The following is a 21,122-nucleotide window of genomic DNA, read 5'->3' on the forward strand; positions in this document are numbered from 1 at the left end:
TAAGATGAACGTATTAATTGGATTTAAGATTAGGTTTGATGAATGGGGATATACAGAGAGGACTTTGTAAGCACAACTACAACTCCATATAATACAATTAGGTAAATATAATTGGGTAAATGCAATTATGTAATTGCAGGGATTAGGAGCTAAGACACTCCTTGCTATTGACAACCCTCCCCCTTCATTGTCTTACCAAGGTTGGCTGTGGAAATATTTAATTTAATCTTACACATATATACCTAATTTACCTTCCTAGTGATATACCAATGTATACTTACACACTGCGCATCTTCTCTCATAGAAACTGTTTTTGTTATATAATTCTGTAGTGCTTTCTGCACGGACCCTAGCGTAGGTAAAATCGATCATCTGACAGATTTGGCAACTAGTGTTGCTGATGTAGCATGTTTTCGCTCTCATACTTACGGAGGAATAATTGCTAGATTTCCAAGGTTTGATGGCTTTGTGAAACAAAGGCAGATATTTTATATGAAGCCTATATTAACTCATTATTCATTATCTAGTGATATAATAATACTAAGATCCTATTCTATACCCATATCCTGATTGGGTAATCTATAAAACATGAGAACCATCATATGTATTCCTACGTTTATTTCCATATTTCTTTATTAATAAGAATGTCTGAATTTATGACTTGAGCATAGTTATGTAAAAATATAGTTTAGTCACTAAGGTTGCATTTGGCAAGTGCCCACTGAGGTCTGAATTACATGACCAAGTAAGTAAAATTAGCCCTTTCTGCTACATTAACTGGCAACTCTTAGCGGTGTCGTTCGCGTGGGTCGGACTCGCGGAGTGTGTTAGAGGACAAAGTACTATCGAACAGTTTTGGTTGACTGTGCGGAGCGGGTGTTTGAAAAAGTGTTTCGATGGTTCGTCCTCAAAACGGTATGATGGAAAGGCGCGGAGGAGGAAGAGGCCGTGGTCAAAGAGGAGGAAGACAATTTAACAGAGGACAAGGTGGCATACAGAAACCACCGCCGCTTATGTCGCGTCCATTGCCTCCACCCCCAGGAATACGCCGTCCACCCATAGGGCACCATAGAGGTCGGGGGATGGGCCCCCCTCACATGGGGATGGGTCCTCCTGGTCGCATGGGTCCTCCTGGAGGAATGCATCCAGATGGACCCCATCACCATGGGAGAATGGGTCCTCCACCTCCAATGGTGCACCATGGACGAATGGGACCCCCCGTTCCTCCCAGAGGTAGAGGGAGAGGTATGGGACCTCCTATGGGGGGAATGATGCGAGGCAGGGGCAGAGGCGTTATGAGAGGCGCACCCATGCCCCCTCCCATGGGACCCCCATTCCCTGGCCCTCCTGGTATGATGGTACCGCACCGAGGTCGTGGTAGGGGAAGAGGCAGGGGATCTATGAGAGGGGGTCGTGGAGCGGCCGTCAGTCGAAGAGTCAAGGAAAAACCACCTCAGAAGAAGAACCTGCAGGTGAGCTTGTGTTCAGTTTAGGGGAGTGTGCTGGTTGTCATACACTCTGACTCTGGCACCAAGGGTGACATGACACATCTGGTTTGTCATGCAACTCTAGTGCCATGGGTGAGTGACAGTGGAGGCAAGTGATGGTTGTGGAAAGGTTTTGGGCCTGTATTGTAGTTTCTATTGGTGTAAGTGTTAATTGATTTGTTTATTTTGGGTATCAATTATGCAGAACTTGCCTTGTTAGTAGTAACCTTGTTTCCCTACCAGTATGTATCAGATGTTATAATTCTGTACACAATTCCTTTGAGTATCAGTATGTACATATATGCCCTCCCCTTCACAAACATTTGCTAATGGGTACATTTTTTGTTTAATTTAGATTTGGTTAGATATTTTGGTATTTTTTTTTTAGAAGTGCACATCTATGCGATTAGCAATAGAAAATTATTTTGTAAATTATAATGCATCAACCTAATATGATTTTCTTTTTATGGAAATCAGTATAAAGAAAACTTGCTAAGAGCAATTGTACTACCAAATGACGCTGTGAGCATAGGATTGAGACGCTAAGTTGTCGTCAGTCCAGTCAATGTCAGTTAGACTATGGCTCTCACATCGTGCACTGGGTGTTCTCCAACTCCAGGTGGCATTAATAAGTGCTGTTACAAAGACAATAGGGATTCATTCAAGCTATGCAACAACTTTATTCCCTGCAGTGAGATTGAGTTCTTAATCAGGCCGTCAGCATCCGTGATGATGATGACAACCTGAGTGATCTTTAGAATTGCAGATACCGCATTACTAAATAGAGCTTAGGTTACATAGGTTAGGTTAGAAGAGATGAAATTATCATCCTTTCATTTCTTCAACTCTGTTTCTATCAAAACAAACATTGCGTATCATTCACCTGCCGCGACCTCGTTAGTAAATTGGTTTTAGCTACTTTTTTATTAAAAAAAAAAAAAACTCGTATTACGTTGATGTATTATAATTTACAAAATTATTAATTTTCAATTGCTATATTTACTGATATTTTTCATAAAGTATTTGATAACATTAGACCGACATTGGGTATATGCTTGTGATGGTCCTGTGAGATGGATGTTGGAGAGAATTCTTTGGTGCTTTTTCAAGATCCTCACCTCCATCCTAAGGGGGGCGCTTTGTTGGCCCAGCATCTCTTATCAATATTGCCTATCTTTCCTCCACTTATCATACAGGGAGGACTGACAGCTGACAACCTCTCCTCTACCAGCCACATGGAAACAACTGCACAAGTATAACACAAACAACATGCCATAATATTTTTTTCTGGAGAGATTTGTAGGAGGCTCCATGGCTGGCTGTGGAGCTTGGGGGGTCTAGTCAAATACTGAAAGAGTTGCTGATATATATATATATATATTTTTTTTTAAGGGATGGCTGAGTCGAGTATATGCCCACCCTACAGCCACACTGTAATTTTACCATTAATTAATGTTAAAACTCAAAGAAGCATAGAAGTCACACAGAAGACAAAAAAAAAAAAAAATGGTTGCATGTGGGTGTTTGTGAAATTTTCTTGCCCACTTGCACAGCACTTTATGTATTTGTATTATGACAGTTTAAGAAAAAATTCTTAGTAACATTTCTTGTGGAAATTAATGTTGAGGGATAGTGAAAAAATAATTCCTGCAACCTTCCCGCTACTTGCCATTTTGTCTCGTTTGCTTGCACAGCAATTTGTATATTTTTTGCATCTATCCTATGATAACTCCAACATCTTAGTAATGTTTTCCCTGCAAATTCATATTTAGGGATGTTGAAAAAATAATTCCTGCAACCTTTCTACTACTGGATGCTGTTGTCCAGTGTGCAAGATGTACATCTGTTCTTGATCATATTTTTAGGTTAGGTTAAGTTAGAATAGGTAGAGGAACATATATTTAACAAAGAAAATAGTGGGTGATGCCCTTAATAATGTGCAAGATGTACATCTGTTCTTGAACATATTTTTAGGTTAGGTTAAGTTAGAATAGGTAGAAGAACATATATTTAACAAAAAAAATAGTGGGGATGCCCTTAATAAGAATGGAGCTTTGGTGCCCAGTAGCGGGAAGGTTGTGGGAATTATTTTTTCACCATCCTATAATATTAAATTCATAAACATTACTAAGAAAAGTTGGTGGAGTTATAATATGGATACAAAAGTTACACAAATTGCTGTGCAAGCGGATGAGGCGAAACTTCACAAATTCTGATATGTGAAGAGAATTTGCACACCATGCCTTCTTAATTCCTCAGTATTCACTCTTAGGAAAGTGCCATTATGGGCTAGTAAGAGGGTTAAACAATGAGAGTTGTAGTGAATATATGGAACCTATTTGTCGAGCTGGTAGGACCCAAAAGCCATAATCTAGTATAGTTTCTAGTGCAGTTGTACAAAGGAAAAGAAGTGTATGTGCAGTTTTAGAGGGATTAGTCTGTTGGGTGTGGTCAGGAAAGCATTTGAATGTCATCCGAGAAAATTGGGAGGGTAACAGAGGGAAGAGCAGTAAGGGTTTGGGAAGGGAAGAGGGTGTTTTGGTCAGGTGTTTTAAGTGTGACATATTTAGATTATTTGGCAAATGGTTGAATGTGTTTTTGGAACTTGGTTTATAGAAGACACTGAACAGGATTGATGGAAAGCTGTATAGTGGATCGGTTAGTTCATTACCCTAACTCTTTTGCAGGAGAACCACTGCTTCCAGAGGTTACTCGAGGAAGAAGCAAGTTGTTATAAGGGAATGGCCTATATGGGGTCCTATCTGATGAGGTGTTCAGTGTCTTATTTGAAGTGGTTTACATCTGTTAGAGTTTGTGTGGCTGAGCATGTTCTGTGCAGGATGATGTCCTGATTGCAACTGTAAGTGGGAGGCTTTTTCTCTGTGCGGCTGATGTTAAGGTGCTGAAGTGGTGAGTTTGATTTTTCTTGAAGAGTTTTTGTGATCTCAATGTAAATGTATATTTGTGAGGTGCATATTTTCCTCGTCATTAGTTTGGATGATTAATTTCACTTTGGGATTGCTATTATTATTATTAGTATTATCATTATTATAATTCATTTTAGTACTATTGTTATAGTTGGTTGGAGTGAGCATGTTACTGATGGTGTCTGGGGTGAGGCATCTATTCTATTATTTCTGAGCCATTAATCTAGTTTCAAGTGAACTTGAGTATTCTTAGCTACGGTACTATGTTGTAGTTTTTTGATGGGTTATTACTGTTGGGTCATATCTGTAGGTGTGTAGGTGCTATGGTATTATCTTCTGGGTCTGGTGTTGAGAGATAACATGTGGACAGGTTAAATAGCAGGTGAGAGTATTGCCCCATGGAGGACTACTATAAATGTATAGAATAAGGGAAATTTGTGAAAGGTGGTCCAAAGTTTTTTGCAAATTTGTTAAGGCATAGGTAAGGGTTGGGAATGGAGAGTGAATGGTTTGAAGCGAATGCAAAGCTGCATTGTGGTTAACATGGATGGGGTAGTGGATAAGATTAGTGTGGGAGTGGTAGGCAGAGGTACGGAGTTGGTAGGTGAGGGTTGTAGATTTTCAGTAAATGCTTTATTGTAATAGGTGTCCATTTACCTATACAGTAAGCTCTCCCATGGGGTGTTTTGATTTGGGGAGTGTTCAGATATGAGGTATAATCCCCCCTCAAAAAAGAAACATATATATATATATATATATATATATATATATATATATATATGATAGAATAATAATCTCTATTCTGCCATTCCAATGAAAAATTTTCATTTCTGAAGGAATAAAAGTGGTACACAAAACATGTTATTCTTGTAATAATGCCAATCTATCCTTTGCCCATGGTCTCTCTTGCAGAAGATCTGTGGCCTTTGGGAAATTGGCAATAGCCTCAGGGTGGGACAATGGAGAGGGTCATATAGGGAAGATATATTGTGTTGTCTGGGGATTGTGATATGGGGCCTTTTGTGTGCTGGTTGCATCTGGAGTACTTTGATTCTGTGGTCAGGCCTCATTAGAGTATGCTTGAAGCCAGCAAATGACTTGTCAATTTTTAAGACTTAAAGTATAGGCTATGCACATTCCTGTATAAGGGTACATATTTTGGCAAGTTTACAAGGTACAAATATAGGTTATTCTTGGTTTGGACTGAAGTAGGAAAGGGTACCATGTGTAAGCATAAGCATGGTTTGAATTGAAGATAAGGCTATATGACCTCTTCACTATATTCTACCCTTCAAAGATGATGCATGTCCATACTAACAAGATAACTGATACAATCACATGGACTGCAGAACCCAGTGGCAGCACACAGCCAGACACAAATATTATCATTTGAGGTATATTGCTGTACAGTATTGTTTCATTCTGCAAATTGATACTGTAAGATTATATTGGTTATTGCATTGGTACTGGACAAGGTTAAAAAAATGGAGGCTGAGAAATTATTAATGGAAGGGAATAAGAATATGGAAATTATTTCAAGAACTGCATAGGGGTACTAATAGATGGAACAACTGATATGCCAAGTAAAAGTAGAAGAATGGGTAATATAGGAAAGGTAGAAAATAGGTGGAGTAGGTGTTCATTCAGAAATGAATGAAAATATGAGGCTTCTATGGAGTTTGAACAAGTGTATTATAAGCAGTGTGGAGAGTTAGATGAACGAGAGGAAAATAGTGAGGGTGTTCAGAAATGATAGAGTATATGTAATAGGACATGGACAGGAGACTGGTTCAGTGTGAATGTTTTGCAGCAAGGATATGTGATGTCCCCATATATGTAGTGTATCTGGGCCTGTTCCAGAGACCAAGTATGGCCCTGCAGGTGAATGTGGGCAAAGGGTGTGGAGTTGAGGGGATTCTGTGCAGTCCTGCTACATATGGGACATCAGTGCCATCTTTAGCAGTTTTGCCAAGGGCTGGCTCCAGAAATCCTGGACTCGCTAATACTTCTATATCCATAAGTCTAACAGTGTAGTTGGGGAGGGGGGAGCAGGTTACATGTAGTTCTTAAGAACCAAATTTGACTGTGCCTCCCTGGGATAGGTTATGAAGAAAATGAGTAGCAAAAAAAAAAAAAAGTATAACAGCTTGTTTGAACAGGAGAAAATGCAGTTGAGGAAGCAAGCATACAGGCACATGATAAAGAAGAAAAAATGTATCAAGGGAAGAGGAGGAAAAGACAGAAAAAACAAAAACAAAAAGGAGATGAGGAATTTGTTGAATGAGAGGGATTTGTATATAAAGGGGGCCCTTAGATTTAAGTGTGAACAAATTTCAGACTGTTCTCAGAGTGTGTTAATATGCAGTTTTCTGTCAATTCTCCATGTGAAGAGGAGTAGGAGGAAATTTGTTGAAGTTGATCTAGGAATTATTCTGGAGACTTGAGTGCTAGTTCCATGGGGCTGCACCAACATATAGTAAGGATGTTCTTAGGTTTATGAGGCTACAGGTTGATTATTCTCTTTCCAATGTCCATCTTATGGAACCACCATTGACAGATACCCATTGTCCCCCCCCCACACACACACACATCATCCACTCGCAAAAATACAGAGCAGATAAGAAATATCTTTGGGCCATGTCACTTATCATACATTTACAACCTCTCTAGTCACACCTATCACTTATGCTCTGCCCTCCTCTTGAGTATATGAGTAACATCTCTTTGAGTAGGGGAAGGGAGAGGGCAAGAAATAAGTGTGAATGACTGATAAATTTGATGCAACCAATTTTTTTTTTTATTTATTTTTTTTTTTTTCTCCTTCCAAATCTGTTCTGTAAATTGTTAGTGGGTATGAGGGGAGGGGTCACCATGTAATTAAGTAGTGGGAGTATACTAGCTTTGGCTGTCAGGCCTTGCTGTGGAAGTACTGTGTCTTGTTGCATTGCTTCTGACCTCATTGGGCAGGGGACAGGGATTCATCTGCATGTAACTAAGATGAAAGAAAACAAATGGGTGTGGGATAGGTTGGTTACGTTTTCCTCTAGTAGTTTTTGCACATCAAAAGTATACATTTTTATCACACGCCCCACGCACCCCTTCTTGTCCCCTTGTGTGAAAATGAGAAGACGAGGAAAAATCCCTTCAGACTGCATCAATTTATATTCCATTCATACCAATTCTCCATTCACACCTATTTCTTGCCTTCTACGTTCCTTGCTCAACAGACCTTCCACTTTTACTCGAAAGGCCCCTTTACTTCATCCATCCATCTTGTTTTTGGTCATTCCCTCAACTTTGCTCCATTCATCTCTTCCCTCTATTCTGTTTTTTGCTAGTCTTCTTTCCATGTGCTCAAACCATCCCAGTATTCTTCCATCCACCCTATCTGCCTTTTCTCATTCTACCTCCACTGTCCTCACTATCTCCTTTCATACTCGGCCCATCCTCATACTTGTAACACCCACCATACTTCTCAAACATATTTAAATTTCTGTCTGCCTCATTTTAATTCCAAGTCTCTGCCCCATGCAGTGTCTTAAGGGGCATTTAGACAGCCAAACAGTTTGACAAACCTGGTTTGTCAAACAAGTGTTTGAAGTGAAGTTTGACTGTGTGAATAGGGTATTTGGTTGTCAAACATGTTCAACAAATGTGTTTGACGACCAAATACCCCATTCACATGGTCAAACATCACTTCAAACACTTGTCTGACAAATTGGGTTTGTCAAACTGTTTGACTGTGTAAATGGCCCTTTAGGTACTATCATCCCTTCAAACAGTTCTCTTTATATCCATCACCATATACCTATTTCTCATTGTACTCGTCATTAGACAGAGTCATTTGCTTCCTTCCATCACAAATATTTACCTCCATTCTTACTCCTCCATTCCCTGCTACATGTAACCTACACTGGGGAGATATGTTGATATGCATTCATGAGTAGAATGTTGAACATACCATTTTATTTCATTGTAAGGCAGACTGAAAGTTGTAAATTGGGGGTTGTTGGTTTGATTGTTTCATCTGGGAATGGAAAATTAGGAATTTGCCTTGAAGTTTGTCACTTGTATAGATATTACTTGGCATTTCAGTTTTTATAGCCACCATGATTGAACATTTTTGAAAACCTCGCTAATTTCCTGGTATAAATATATATTTTTAAATAGTTTAAGTTATATTTGAAATCAATCACTGTATAGTGGAAAACTTGTCAAAGTACAGTAGATAAAAAAAATTCTCACAGTTAAGTTCATTGTAAACACTATTGTGATACAACTGTTCCTCTAAATTTTTAAAGCTGAGAGCCAACAGAATTTAAGTGGTTTGATATATATTACTTTATATATATATTACTTTATACTTTATACTATTCTGGAGTGGCCTTGAGATTTAAATTTGTAAAGACTGAATCGGCTGTTTAAGCTTTTTTTTATTATAAAATTTTTGTACTGCTCAGGTGGTAGTAATTTAGCAGTGCATTTTTCTCTGTGATTATTACAATAATTTCTTTCATGCAGCACTGCGAATATGGCCTGACAAGATCACAGAGTAGTTTGGTGAGGACATGGATGCTTAAGTAATGGTGTATTATTGTTTTAGTAACCTGCTTAACATCAAGAGCTTAAATATAGTTTCTCCATTCATCCATGAAAATCTTAAATAATGATGCTTAAAGCAGACAGTAGGAACTAAAGTATGGCTTCATGTTTCTAGACATTCAAAGACAAAAGCTAGTTAAATATGCAGAAAGCGAAGGCCAGGTTTTGTAACTCACTTCTGTGTAACATTTATATTTTATAATTTGTTAAACAGTAGTCATATATAGCCATGAATGTTGACCTAGATGTAAGACTAAATTGAAGATTCTCATGGAGTTGAAATGGTATTTGCTATGTTGTATATATTGTAGTTGTTTAAATGTGAGAGTGTTCTTTGTCTCCATAAATATACCATATTTTAATTCATGATTTCATAATTTAGAAATCATAAATATAAACCTGAATAATGTCAATTGAAGTTTTAATGGGGTACTTTGTTTAATATTCTTTGGAGATTATTACAATGTGTTGTTTTCCAATTGCAGAATGAGATGAACAAACCTTGGATAACAGAAGCAATGAAGAACGAAATAATGAAGAAGCACAAACTTCATCAGAAGGCAAAGAAGTCAAAGAGCAAGGAGGACTGGGATGCATTTAAGGAGCAACGCAATAAAGTCACCACAATGATCCGTGAGGCAAAACTGGAGTATATAGGAGCTCATCCAGAAGAGGTAAGGAATTACTGTGAATTTGGGCTGACAAGTGGCGTTGGCGGTGGTGGTAGCGTGGGGGCTGGCATTGGTCATGGCCAGGGCAGCATAGGTTTCGGGGGAGGCGACTTAAGATTTAGCTAACTAGAAACACAAGTGGGTTAGTGTTAGGAGGGAACACATACATATAGGACTTGTGGCTGGAATGTTACGAAAATGACTAGGAAAATAGCGAGAGTGTTGCTCTTTAGTATCAAGCATGGATAAGTTGCATCACATCTTGAAGTATCGATGAGCATGGCTCATTTTTTTATATTTCTAAATTTAACATAAGTGTCTAAGATTTTCTTTATGGCATTGTTTTTCTTAACATGGAAATTGCCCAATATTTTTGTCGTTTAAGATTAAGTGAAAAACATGACAAAATTGTAGTAAAAGTCGTTAAGTCAATTACTGCTGTAATCAGTGACTTATTATTCAGTTAAATGTCTAAATTTCTAAACAGTTGCTCCCCTAGCCTTAAGTACTACTGTGAGCGTGCATGAAGCTATCAGTTCCTATGGTCTTGGCTGAAGCAAACCCCAACAAGGAACTGATATGTTCACAGCCAACCTCACGTTGATTAATTTTGTATTTCACACAATTTCCAGGATGTGGAAAAAATATTGGCGGAAGCAGCCAACCAAGGCAACAAAAAGGGTGATGAGGAAAGTAATAGGGAGGCATCAGCCACTAGCGAAGCTAAAGAGGATAAAGCCGACGCTGCTCTCGATGGGCAAGGGGCTGAGGCAGAACACATGGAGGAGGTGGTGGATACGCCCAGCGAGGCCGAGCCTGCACAGGCCGAGCTCGCTGAGGCGGAATCCCCAGAAGCCCCGGCCACTTGTGAGGCCAATGGGGACACGGTAGAGGTGCTGGAACCCGCAGAGGCTGTGTAAAAGCCCCAGAGCCACAGTAGTAGTCCCGTCCTTGTTTTGCCCTGCCTGGCACGCTGGGACTCAAGTCATTAGCCTCTCAGTCAAGACTTGCTTGTCGCTGTTTACTCTAGTGGTAGAAGTTCATGTGTTTTTCATTCCATGTACCCATTCAGGGCCCAGCTAAAATCAACTCAACAAGTACAATGTCACAGCCTCACAGTTTATACTAATTAGAATGATTCATTTAGTAGTTGAATATCCAGATAATCCTTTTAGTTTTAGATTAAGAGATCTTGTATCAATGTCTCTTTTTAAGTACACTTAGTACATATGTGCAATCAAGAGTTCTATACTCTGCAGACATAAGCCATTGTGTTCTCCTTGAGAATACAAAAATATGGAATAAACATGTAATTTGTACATAAAATGTGTTTTGTATATATAAGACTATTTGTCTTAAAAATTCCTGCTGTTTAATGCCTCGGTAGCCCAGACAAAAGGCTGTATGAAAAAGTAGACGAGCTCATTGCTGTTTTTATACATTTGATGTATTCAAAATCTTATTCATGCAGCCTTGGTAGATAGCTTTGTATTGGATGGACGATCTCACGGGTGGTTCTTACGCTACACTTTTCGTGGGAGGGGTTAGATGAAGGGGGGGACATTTTCTGTTTGAATTTTATAGTCTTATGACTGTGTGTGGAATTAGTTTCTGTACACCCTTATGGCCAGCCCACCCATTTTCCCCGACTGTTCATACCACATGGTTTTGTGTACTACTACTGCTACTACTACTACCACCACTACTGCTACTACTACATCCCTCTCCAGTCCCTCAGTGTTGTTGTAAGAGGATGCAGACCACGGCATTGTTTCCAAAAGAGACTGACTCTGCCTTGTCACATCTACGACTTGGACCTCCTTTAACCAAATATAAGCTTTTGTTTCCAAGATTATTATTATTTTTTCTGCAAGTTTTGTTTCATTTTATGTAATAAAGTAAAAAGACAATTACCTGTAACCATTATTGTTTGATGACTCACTCTAGTTATTGTATCAATTGAAGCCAAGGCCAGCAAAATCCTACTATCTGCAAGAAAGATTGGATCAAATCATGCCAACATGATGAGGTCTATGGACATGGTACAACATGTACCATCCATTTATTCAGTTTGCAGCCCCAGTTTGTGGGCCAAAGCTCAAAGAGGCAAATTGTCAAGCCCCTGGAATCAACAACGGTGTGTGGCCCAGCAGGTAAAGTTCCTCTCATCAGCCTGAGCTGAACTGTTTTACCAGCGCAATGCTGATGTTGTGCACTGTGGCCTCCAGTCCACTAAATTTTAGTTTTGCTACTACATATCAGTCCTTGGAATCAGTCATTTCATTCCCAGTGCTAATGGATATGGTCAGTCCTCTATTTCAATACTCAGTCTCTAATTAAAAAAAGGAAAACAAAAGAAAAAAGATAAATTAAGTACCCAAGTACCTCCTTTGTAATCAAAACATTTTTACAGTACACTGTGGTGTGATATTTCCAAGTGGTAAGTTTGTAGTGTGCTTTTTGTGTTCTTTCTGACTCTTAACCTTCTTTATCTACTCCAACAGTGATCTGAACCTGACTACTGTTGGAACCCTACTGAGTGAGGCCTAAACCGGTCAGAAGGAGCACCACTGAGCTTGACAGCTCTCGCCTGTGCCCCAGTAGATCATGGCCATAGATGAACTGCGCTCCCCTGTTGCCTTGGCCCTGTAGTGAGTGGAGGGGCTCTTCAAATGCAGTGTTATTGATAGTACTGCTTAACAAGGCAATGCACCATAAAGTTGTCAGATGGAAAGCAAGCTGTATCAAGGTTGGTACTCAGAGGATATGTTTGTACAAAATCCACATTTTTAGTTTCTTAGTCAAATGCATTAACCCATATGTGCTTGTGCACTTGGCCTTCAAGCCAAAAATTTCATAAATCAATCAACCATTTGTGCTTGTGTCACTATAGGGGTTTAATTGGAATTAATGTGATTTGTTCAGCTGAAGGGGAACTAGTAGCTTGAATGAGGTCAGGGTTGTCTTACCTACCTGTGCCCATATTCCACTGCAAGGATTTTGATCTTGATAACATAAGGCAGTGGTTCTTAACCCCTGGGTCGCGACCCAAATTTGGGTCGCCAAGCCATTTTATTGGGTCGCTAAGGGTTTGCAGAAAATAATTATTTTCCCACTACAAATATATTATAATTATATACTGTAATAATTAAAATACATGATGCCTAGTTTTAGGATTCTAAGCAGACCATGATTAAATAAAAACTCCAAAGCAGAAAATTTATTTGAAGTGTTTTGAAATTTCAATGTATATCTATGTAGGCTTGGGTCGCGATGCTTGATTTGTGCAAAATTTTGGGTCGCTGCCAAAAAAGGTTAAGAACCACTGACATAAGGCGATATCAGTCATCAGCTGGGGTAATCCAAGCAAGAATGGGTTGATGCATAGAGAATTTTGTTGTAAATGATAATAGTAACTTGCTTTGAATTTCATTGGCTGAAAACTTGCAGCCCTAGTGGTTGGGGATAGTACTTAGGTCCTGTACATCTTTCTGGGAAGAAACTTTGTACTTTCTTTAGTATTAGTGTAGAACAGTTTCTGTGTAACAGGCTTAGAGTAGTAGCAGGAGGAGGAGGAGGGGAGTAGAAGCTTGTTGTCAGCTCTTTTTATGTGAAAAGATGGAGATGCACTTATAGTTGATAGAGACCCTGATCCTGATCCAGATGGAGGTGTGGGTGTTAACAGGTTTTGAAGATTGGGTCATGGGCAAGTTAGAGTATGCCTTGATACTGTTCTAGCGAGATATTAATCCCTTCCATACGGTGCCGCACACGTAGGCGTCATGGGGAGCGAGTGTATTCGCGAGGCTGCCATATCGGCATTCTTTCTAATTCTTATTTAATCGCATTTTCTATGGTTATCAAAATTCACGGGTGAAGAGAGAACGATCGATATAAGCGGTGACTATATTTTATGATGTGAGTATTATTACGACACGTCGTACGGCTGGCATTGGCTGCTGTTAAGTGTAGTTGACAAGGTACATGTGAGGATGTTGATTGAGAGGATTAGAAAGATAGAGAGTAATTGGGGAAGAATAGTGTGAATTTGGAATGGAAGGGTGTGTAGATTTGCAGTAAAGTATGTTAAATTTTTGGCAATGGGTAGAGATGTATTTTGGGCTTGTGTGGACTTAGAAGTGTATGACAGTTCTCAGAGGTGTTGTGGAGCATTGCAAATTTATGGAGTACTAGGAGATAGTCGGGTTGAAGGCAGTCAGTGTGAGTTGGGAATGGTGAATGAATTGTAGGATGTGAATGCACCAGGGTTTTATAAAGTGGACCTTACATACATACATATACCAAGGCTTTTTCCCCCTTCCAAGGGGGATGAATGGCTTGAATGGATGTTCATATCTGCTCCATGATCTTTTTATTTTATTATTTATTTGTGTGGACGTACGGTCTTTTTGCATTGCTTCAGACCCATGATGGTGGGCGAGATGCAGGGATGACCTTTCATCCAGGGGAGCCAAGATGAAAGGGAGGGTTTGTGAATGGGGGTGGAATGGGTAGGGATGAAATGCTTGGGAGTGGAGTTGTGCCTTTTGACTTTGACTACCTCCCATGTAAGGGGGGAAAAGACCTTGGTATGTGTGTATCTATTTTATATATATATATATATATATATATATATATATATATTTATGTAAATATAGGGTTGTTAGAAACTGATACAGAGATGACCTGTCATTCATAAGAAGCTAAGATGAAAGGGAGGATAGGGTGGTGGATGGGGGTGGGAGTGGGTATGTGCCTTTTGACTTGGTTACCTCCCTTGTAAGGTGGAAAAAGCCCATAGTATATAGATAGGTTATACATACATATACCAAGGCTTTTTCCCCCTTACAAGGGAGGTAGCCAAAAAGGGAAAGGCATAAAATCATTTCCACCCATTCCATCCCTGAATACACTCCACACCCCTCCACCCTCCCTCTTATCTGAGCACCTCCTGGATGACGGGTCATCCCTGCACCTTGTCCACTGCCCTGGGTTATAAGTCTTTTATTATTACATACATATACCAAAGGCTTTTTCCCCCTTACAAGGGAGGTAACCAAAAAACAAAGGCATAAAATCCACTTCCACCCATTCCATCCCCACATACTCCACTCCCATTCACCCCCCCTCCCTTCCTCTTATCTTGGCTGCTCCTGTATGACTGGTCATCCCTGCATCTTGCCCATAGGGTGAAGTGGATGGGATGAAACATTTCTGGCTGTAGTGTCATGATGGGGGAAGTGCTAAATCTCACTGCATTACCTTTGAACTGAGCAGTGTCGTGGAGAGAAATAGCCCTTTATGCACAAGGTGCTACAATGAAAGGAATGATTGGATTTTTGTTGCATAATTGGTTTTACTTGGGTGATGTAACAAGATGAGTGAGCATGATTCAGGGCTCTAGTATAGAACTGTATACCACAATTTTCATGTATCTGTGTGTGTGTAGTAAGAGGAAGGGATGCCATATACATGAAGCAGTGGGGTTAAACCAGCTGTGGTTCTTGGGTCTTGCTGTGGAGGTGCTCTTTCTTGCGTCATTGCTTCTGACCCAGGTAGTGGGCAGGGAACAGGGATTGCTCTTCATCTACAAGGAGCTCAGATAAAAAGAGTAAACAGATAGGTGGAGGTTGGGTCCATGCCTTGGCTGGGTACTTTTATTACAAGGGGTAGCGTACCTTTTGGTATGTACATAGTGTGTAGGCGTTCTATTGAAATTGTTTTGGTGCATCATCTTAGTCTTGGCGCTATTTTACAATTTGTAATATATCTAATTTCTTGATTGTTGGGAAATATAAAGTGAAATCATTGTAGAATGTGGTTCTTGAGAACTGTTTGTGGATTGATAGTGCCCCTCTGCTGATGACAGCCCATGCTTATTTTCACTTGTATTAGTTTATTTCTTGTTGATTATAATTGATAGATCTGGACATGTGCTCTAAAGGTCTTGTATCAATAGTGAGGCCTAGAATTTTATGGTTCTAATGAGGAGGTGAGGAGGAGAATAGGGGTGGAAAGGGAGTTGGGAGATAGGGTGGATGAAAGAGTATTGGGATGGTTTGGAGACATGGAAAGAATGAGTAAAGAAAGACTATTAAAAGAGGTGTGGGAGTGAATATGAGGGGGCGACCTAGGATGAGATGGATGGATGGGGTAAAAGGGGCTTTAGGGAAGAGGGGAATGTCTGTTGAGGAAGGACGGGAGAGGACAGAAGACAGGGGTGAGTGGAGAATGGTTGTATATGGATGATGATGTGGTGCAAGAGGTGGAGTGGGGGAGGGGATGGGGGGTGAGGAAGTGTGTGTGAGAAAATTTGATTCAGTCCGAAGGGATTTCTCCCTGTCTTCTCCTTTTCTGCATGAGGGGATGGAGGGGGTCGCTGATTTAATGAAGCGGCCTTGCTGTGGATGTGCTGTGTCTTGCGACAGTGCTTCTGACCCAGGGCAGTGGACAGGATGCAGGGATGACCCATCATCCAGGAGGTGCCAAGATGAGAGGGAGGGTGGAGAGGAGTGGAGTGTGATAGGGATGGAATGGGTGGGAGTGGTTTTTGTGCCTTTGTTTTTTTGCTACCTCCCATGTAAGGGGGAAAAGAGCCTTTGGTATATGTATGTATGTTTTCCAATGCAGATGTTTGGCCATGTAATTTTACTAATGGATGTTTCTTTGATTCATTGTATTGTATGGGGCAGGGACTAGGAATACAAGGGAAACAGGAATGACTAAAAAAAATTTTTAGATGTTTAAGAAATTATTGATTACAATACATTACATTAGATATTATGAATAATTTATTATACTTATCTCAAAAGTTATTCCAAGTCTGCTATGAAGCAGTGTGGTAAATTAGCATGGGCTCTCAAGCTCTGCTGTGTCTTGCTGCATTGATTCTGACCCAGGCAGTGGGCAGGGACAGGGATGATCCTTCATCCATAAGGAGCTAAAATAACATCTATATACCAAGGGTTTCTCCCCCTCATACAGGGGTAGCCAAGTCAAAAGGCATGCACCCATTCCACCACCCTTGTTTCCCTCCCATCTCAAATGGCATTCCATGGATATATGTATGTTTAGTTCTTTCATATAGAATGAAAGATGAAAAAAAAACAAATGTATGTGGAATGTCTTTAGAAGGAAAGATAGTGCAAAGCATAAGAGTAGACAAAGGTTGCCAGATGAGGAAGTGGTGAGATTAAACCAGCTCAGACCCTGCAGTGGAAATAATATATCTCGCTGCATTGCTCTAGGCCCGAGCGGTGTGGTGAGGAATAGTGATGACCGTTTATTCATGGGGTTGCTGAATGGGCTGCAACGGTGTATGAGGTGGTTGTGTGCTTTAAAGAGGGAGACTGCTTTTGATATGTATATATGTACATCTGACCTAGATATGGACCAAAAGGTCTCCTGTCGGCATGCTTCGCCTTTGTAATCCTTTGTATACCAAAAGGCCTCTGTGGATAAAGGGTCATCTATCCTTTTCTGTATTGCTTTGGTCAGAGCCAATACAGCAAGACGCAGTGACTAAATGGCTGCAGCAGGATTACGTCTGCTGCTTCATTGTGCCTCCCCTCCACCTCATCCACTGTAGAAATTTACAGAGCAGACAAATAGAAGAACCATCTATTTACAACCATTCTACTCCAATCTTTTGCTTTATTTTCCTTACTTGACAGATGTTCCTCTTGTGGCCAATGCTCCCTTCACCCTGTCCACCTTGTACTTTATTTTCCCCTGAAGTTTTCTCCATCCACTTCTGTTTTCCATACTTTTTACTAGCCTTTGTTTACTTTTTTTTCCATATGCCCAAACATTCTGCATTCAGCTTTTTCCACCCCTACTCTCTCCCTCATCTCCATGTTTCTCATAATTTCCATCCCTGTAAACCCCATCATACATCTCAGACACAATTAGGTTCTTTCTGCCTCTTTCAAGTTCCAAGCCTCTGCTTCACACAGTTCAGTGGGCACAATCACTCCCTTGTCTAGTCTTCTTTGCATTCACCCTCAGATACCTATTTTTCATAACACTTCTGATTCCTTTCTGATGTTCACTTTCTTCCCATACTCTATAATCAACTCCCACTTCCCATCCCCTAGGGCAGTGGGCATGATACAGGGAGGACCTGTCATCCACGAGGAGCTAAGATGAGAGGGAGGAAAGGGTGGTGGGTGGGAGTGGGTACGTGCCTTTGACTTAGCTACCTCCCTTGTAAGGGGAGAAAATGCTTTATGTAGATTGATAGTTCCCATCAATTCATCCTTTCAATTTCTGACCCTTCAGCCTTTAAACAATCTTTCAACCCTTCACCAATATCGCCCCTTGTGTATCTTGTCACCTTGTTTTTGCCTACATTTATTTTTAGCTTTCCCCCTCTGCCCTCCACAACTTTGGTCTATCCTTTGACTTAGCCACAAGTGCTGTGTTATCTGCAAAAACATCTGGCTCAGCTCCCACTTCACTAGTTCCAAGCCCTTGCTCAGCACCCTTGTGTATATTTCCTTCACCAACTGAGCCATGTCAAACCACTTAATTTATTCTTGACCCTCATACAAGTTTTTCTAAATTTGTAAAATCTTTTGGCCACTTTCATCAGACTTCACCCCATCCCATACATTTACAACACATTCCATAATGCCTGTCAAACCTGACATATGCCTTCTACAAATCCACAAAAGGCCAGGATGCATCAGTACCCTTTTCTGAAAAGTTTTGGGATGTATTGTACTACAAAAATTTGATCTACATATCAGCTGCTCTTCCTTAGTGATTCCCTTTGTTCCTGCCATAATCCTCTGTTAACATCCACACCTTTTTGACAACTTTTAACAGTGATACATGTAAGACTAATTTTTTTTTCTTTGTATAGTGGAACTATACATGCACTCCTCCAGTTCATAGGTACAATTCTTTCCCATAGGCACATACATATTTCCATTTATTTTGACCTTGTTTGTATTTATAATTCTATATCTATTCATATTGGTACTTCAGGACTCTAATTATTCTTTTGTGTTCTTGTTTCAGGTGAATTCTGTGCGGCACCAGTGCCAGTAGTGAAGATGGTGCTTCATGGACTGCAGTTTGCTAGATGTGTTTCTTTTAGGTGTGATTTTTTTTATTTTTTTGTACACACTGGCAACTTTGGGAAGGGACTGCTATGTAGATAATTGCATTATTCTTTTTATGAAATGATGTATCAATGATAAATTGCATAATGTACCTCAGGAAGTTGCACAGGAGTACAAATGAGTTACCTGTAAGGTTAAGTAATATATTGTTTTTGTATGACTGCTTCATTGAATTAATATTGCTTGTATTTAAGAGTTTGTATGTGAGGCATGAAACAGTTCATTAAATGGTGTATTGTATATTGTATCTTTTTTTCCTGTTTATTTTCCATCCTGGAAAAAAAATTGGATGATTGTTAGAAAAAAAAAGCATATTAAAAAGAAATTCAAGAAATCTATCTATATACTGACAGGCTTCTTCCTCCATATAATAGAGGTGGCCATACTTGTTCTAGGGTACTGCAATTCATTAGGGCGTGAAAAGTGAACAAGGTACAAATCGTACAAAATAAAACACTGAGAATTATAACAAGATGCACCAAAACCACCCCAACAGAATATTTGTACATACGAACTAAAATCATCCACATAGAATATGTGAAAATAATAGGTACAGTTTTATATATGAGCCTTCAGTCCTACCCGCCCATCTCTGCATCCCTGAACAACCTACTGTCATTTGAAGGGTAAAAGTAGAAGAGGATTGACAAAATTGGAGATGAAATAATAGCCAGAAAATCATATAAAAACAGTTGCTGAACATTGAGTGGCACTTTATTGCAGGGATAAAGATATAAAAATGATTCAGCTCAGTCACTGCGCCTAAAAATATACCAAGGGCTTTTTCCCGCATACAGGGGGTAGCCAAAGTAAAAAGGCATAATTCCACTCCCACCTATTTCATCCCCATTTACCACCCTCCCTCTTCTTGGCTCCTCCTGGATGATAGGTCATCCCTGCATCTCACCCATTGCCAAGGGTCAGAAGCACTGCTGCAAGACAGCTTTGTTTAATCTGCAACCATTCCCTGTGTCTCCTCATGCAGAAAAAGACAAAACGGAGAATTCCCTTAAGGCTGTGTCAAAATATCATTCACACATAACCACTCTCTAAACCCCTCATCCCTCCCCCCACTCCCATGCATCACAGCATCATCCATACACAACCATTCTCCACCCACCCCTATCTTCCGTCTTCTCCCTTCTTCAACAGACTTTTCCCTCTTTCTCAAAGCCCCTTTTACCCCATCCATCCACCTCATCGTCGGTAGGCCCCTCCTGTCCACTCCATGCACCTCTGCCTTCCACATTTACTGATCTTTATTCACTCGTTTCCATGTGTCCAAACCATCCCAATAATCTCTCCTCAACCCTATATCCCAACTCCTTTTCCACCCAAGCTGTCCTCCTCACCTTGTTTCTTACTATCCAGCCTAGCAACTTCTACCATAGTTCTCGGACATTTCATCTCATACACATTTAAACTTTTCCTCTCTATGTTCCATGTTTCTGCTCCATATAGTGCTGCTGGCACAATCACCCCTTTATATAATCTCTTAGCATCCATTCCCAAATGTCTATTTCTCATTACACTTCAAGGTATTTACTTGCTTCTCTCAATCTGCAATCTACCTCCACCTCCACTCCTCCCTTTCCTGCCACATGCTCCCCCCAAGCATCTAAAACTCCACTTCTTTCAGCCTCTCTCCTGTAACCTCTTGAATACAGTGGCATCCATGTGTGTATCTACCTAGTTGTATTATACGGGAAGGGAGCTCTGAGCCGTGAGTGGGGTATACAAGGATGCTGGTGCTGACCTCTGTATTCTGTGAACAGGCTTAATCACATTTTCTGTGACATTATATTTATTCAGGGTGAAAAAGAACAATTATAACAGCACTAACTTTGTATTTTGTAATGTGCATATTGTGATGCATCATTGTGCATCAGGCAACCAGATGTGTGCATGAATAATTGACTCATGTTGAAGAGGTCGATAATAAACATAGAAGACGGGATCAAACTAGTTCATATAATCTGGGGTTAACTCATGTACAACTACAAAAAAGTGTATAATAAGATGCCGATGCTGGAATCCTTGTGTATCCACTCATGCCTCATGACACCTATGAAGGCATCATCATACTGAAGTGGTTAATTAGACTCGTAAATCCAACACTTCAAACACCCACAGAGATTAACCTAGAAGAATAGCAAATCCCAAGACACATGAATGACAAGAATGATACTTGCCATCAGGTCATTATCCAGCCATCCAGACAGCACCATACGAGTGTATCTTCCCTGAGTGACTGATGGTCCAGCCTGGAAGATGTTGCCAGTCACCTGAAGGCAGCAAGTTGTCTGC

The 21,122-nt window shown here is 40.2% G+C and overlaps 1 protein-coding gene across 2 annotated transcripts; it reads left to right on the forward strand.

Annotated features, from left to right (window-relative positions):
* The first annotated feature begins 792 nt into the window (after positions 1-792).
* On the forward strand, positions 793-11,840 carry LOC143035058 (uncharacterized). 2 transcript variants are annotated; one of them, XM_076201548.1, is made up of 4 exons: positions 793-1,472; positions 8,936-8,974; positions 9,502-9,690; positions 10,320-11,840. In XM_076201548.1, exons 1-4 carry the CDS (start codon positions 897-899, stop codon positions 10,605-10,607), a joined length of 1,092 nt encoding a protein of 363 aa, XP_076057663.1. In that variant the 5' UTR covers positions 793-896; the 3' UTR covers positions 10,608-11,840. The 2 variants fall into 2 exon arrangements, with proteins under 2 accessions (XP_076057663.1, XP_076057664.1); XM_076201549.1 differs by lacking the exon at positions 8,936-8,974.
* The last annotated feature ends 9,282 nt before the right edge of the window (positions 11,841-21,122 follow it).

This window comes from Oratosquilla oratoria, chromosome 18 (assembly GCF_046742065.1).
Source record: "Oratosquilla oratoria isolate Oo_2021 chromosome 18, ASM4674206v1, whole genome shotgun sequence".
NCBI classification, from domain to species: domain Eukaryota; kingdom Metazoa; phylum Arthropoda; class Malacostraca; order Stomatopoda; family Squillidae; genus Oratosquilla; species Oratosquilla oratoria.

Excerpts from the sequence above, each read along its gene's own strand:
- LOC143035058 (XM_076201548.1), top strand. The coding sequence starts at position 897 with ATGGTTCGTCCTCAAAACGGTATGATGGAAAGGCGCGGAGGAGGAAGA. Across the intron at positions 8,975-9,501 it reads CAAGATCACAGAGTAGTTTG|AATGAGATGAACAAACCTTG; the intron begins GTGAGGACATGG and ends TTCCAATTGCAG. Across the intron at positions 9,691-10,319 it reads TAGGAGCTCATCCAGAAGAG|GATGTGGAAAAAATATTGGC; the intron begins GTAAGGAATTAC and ends CACAATTTCCAG.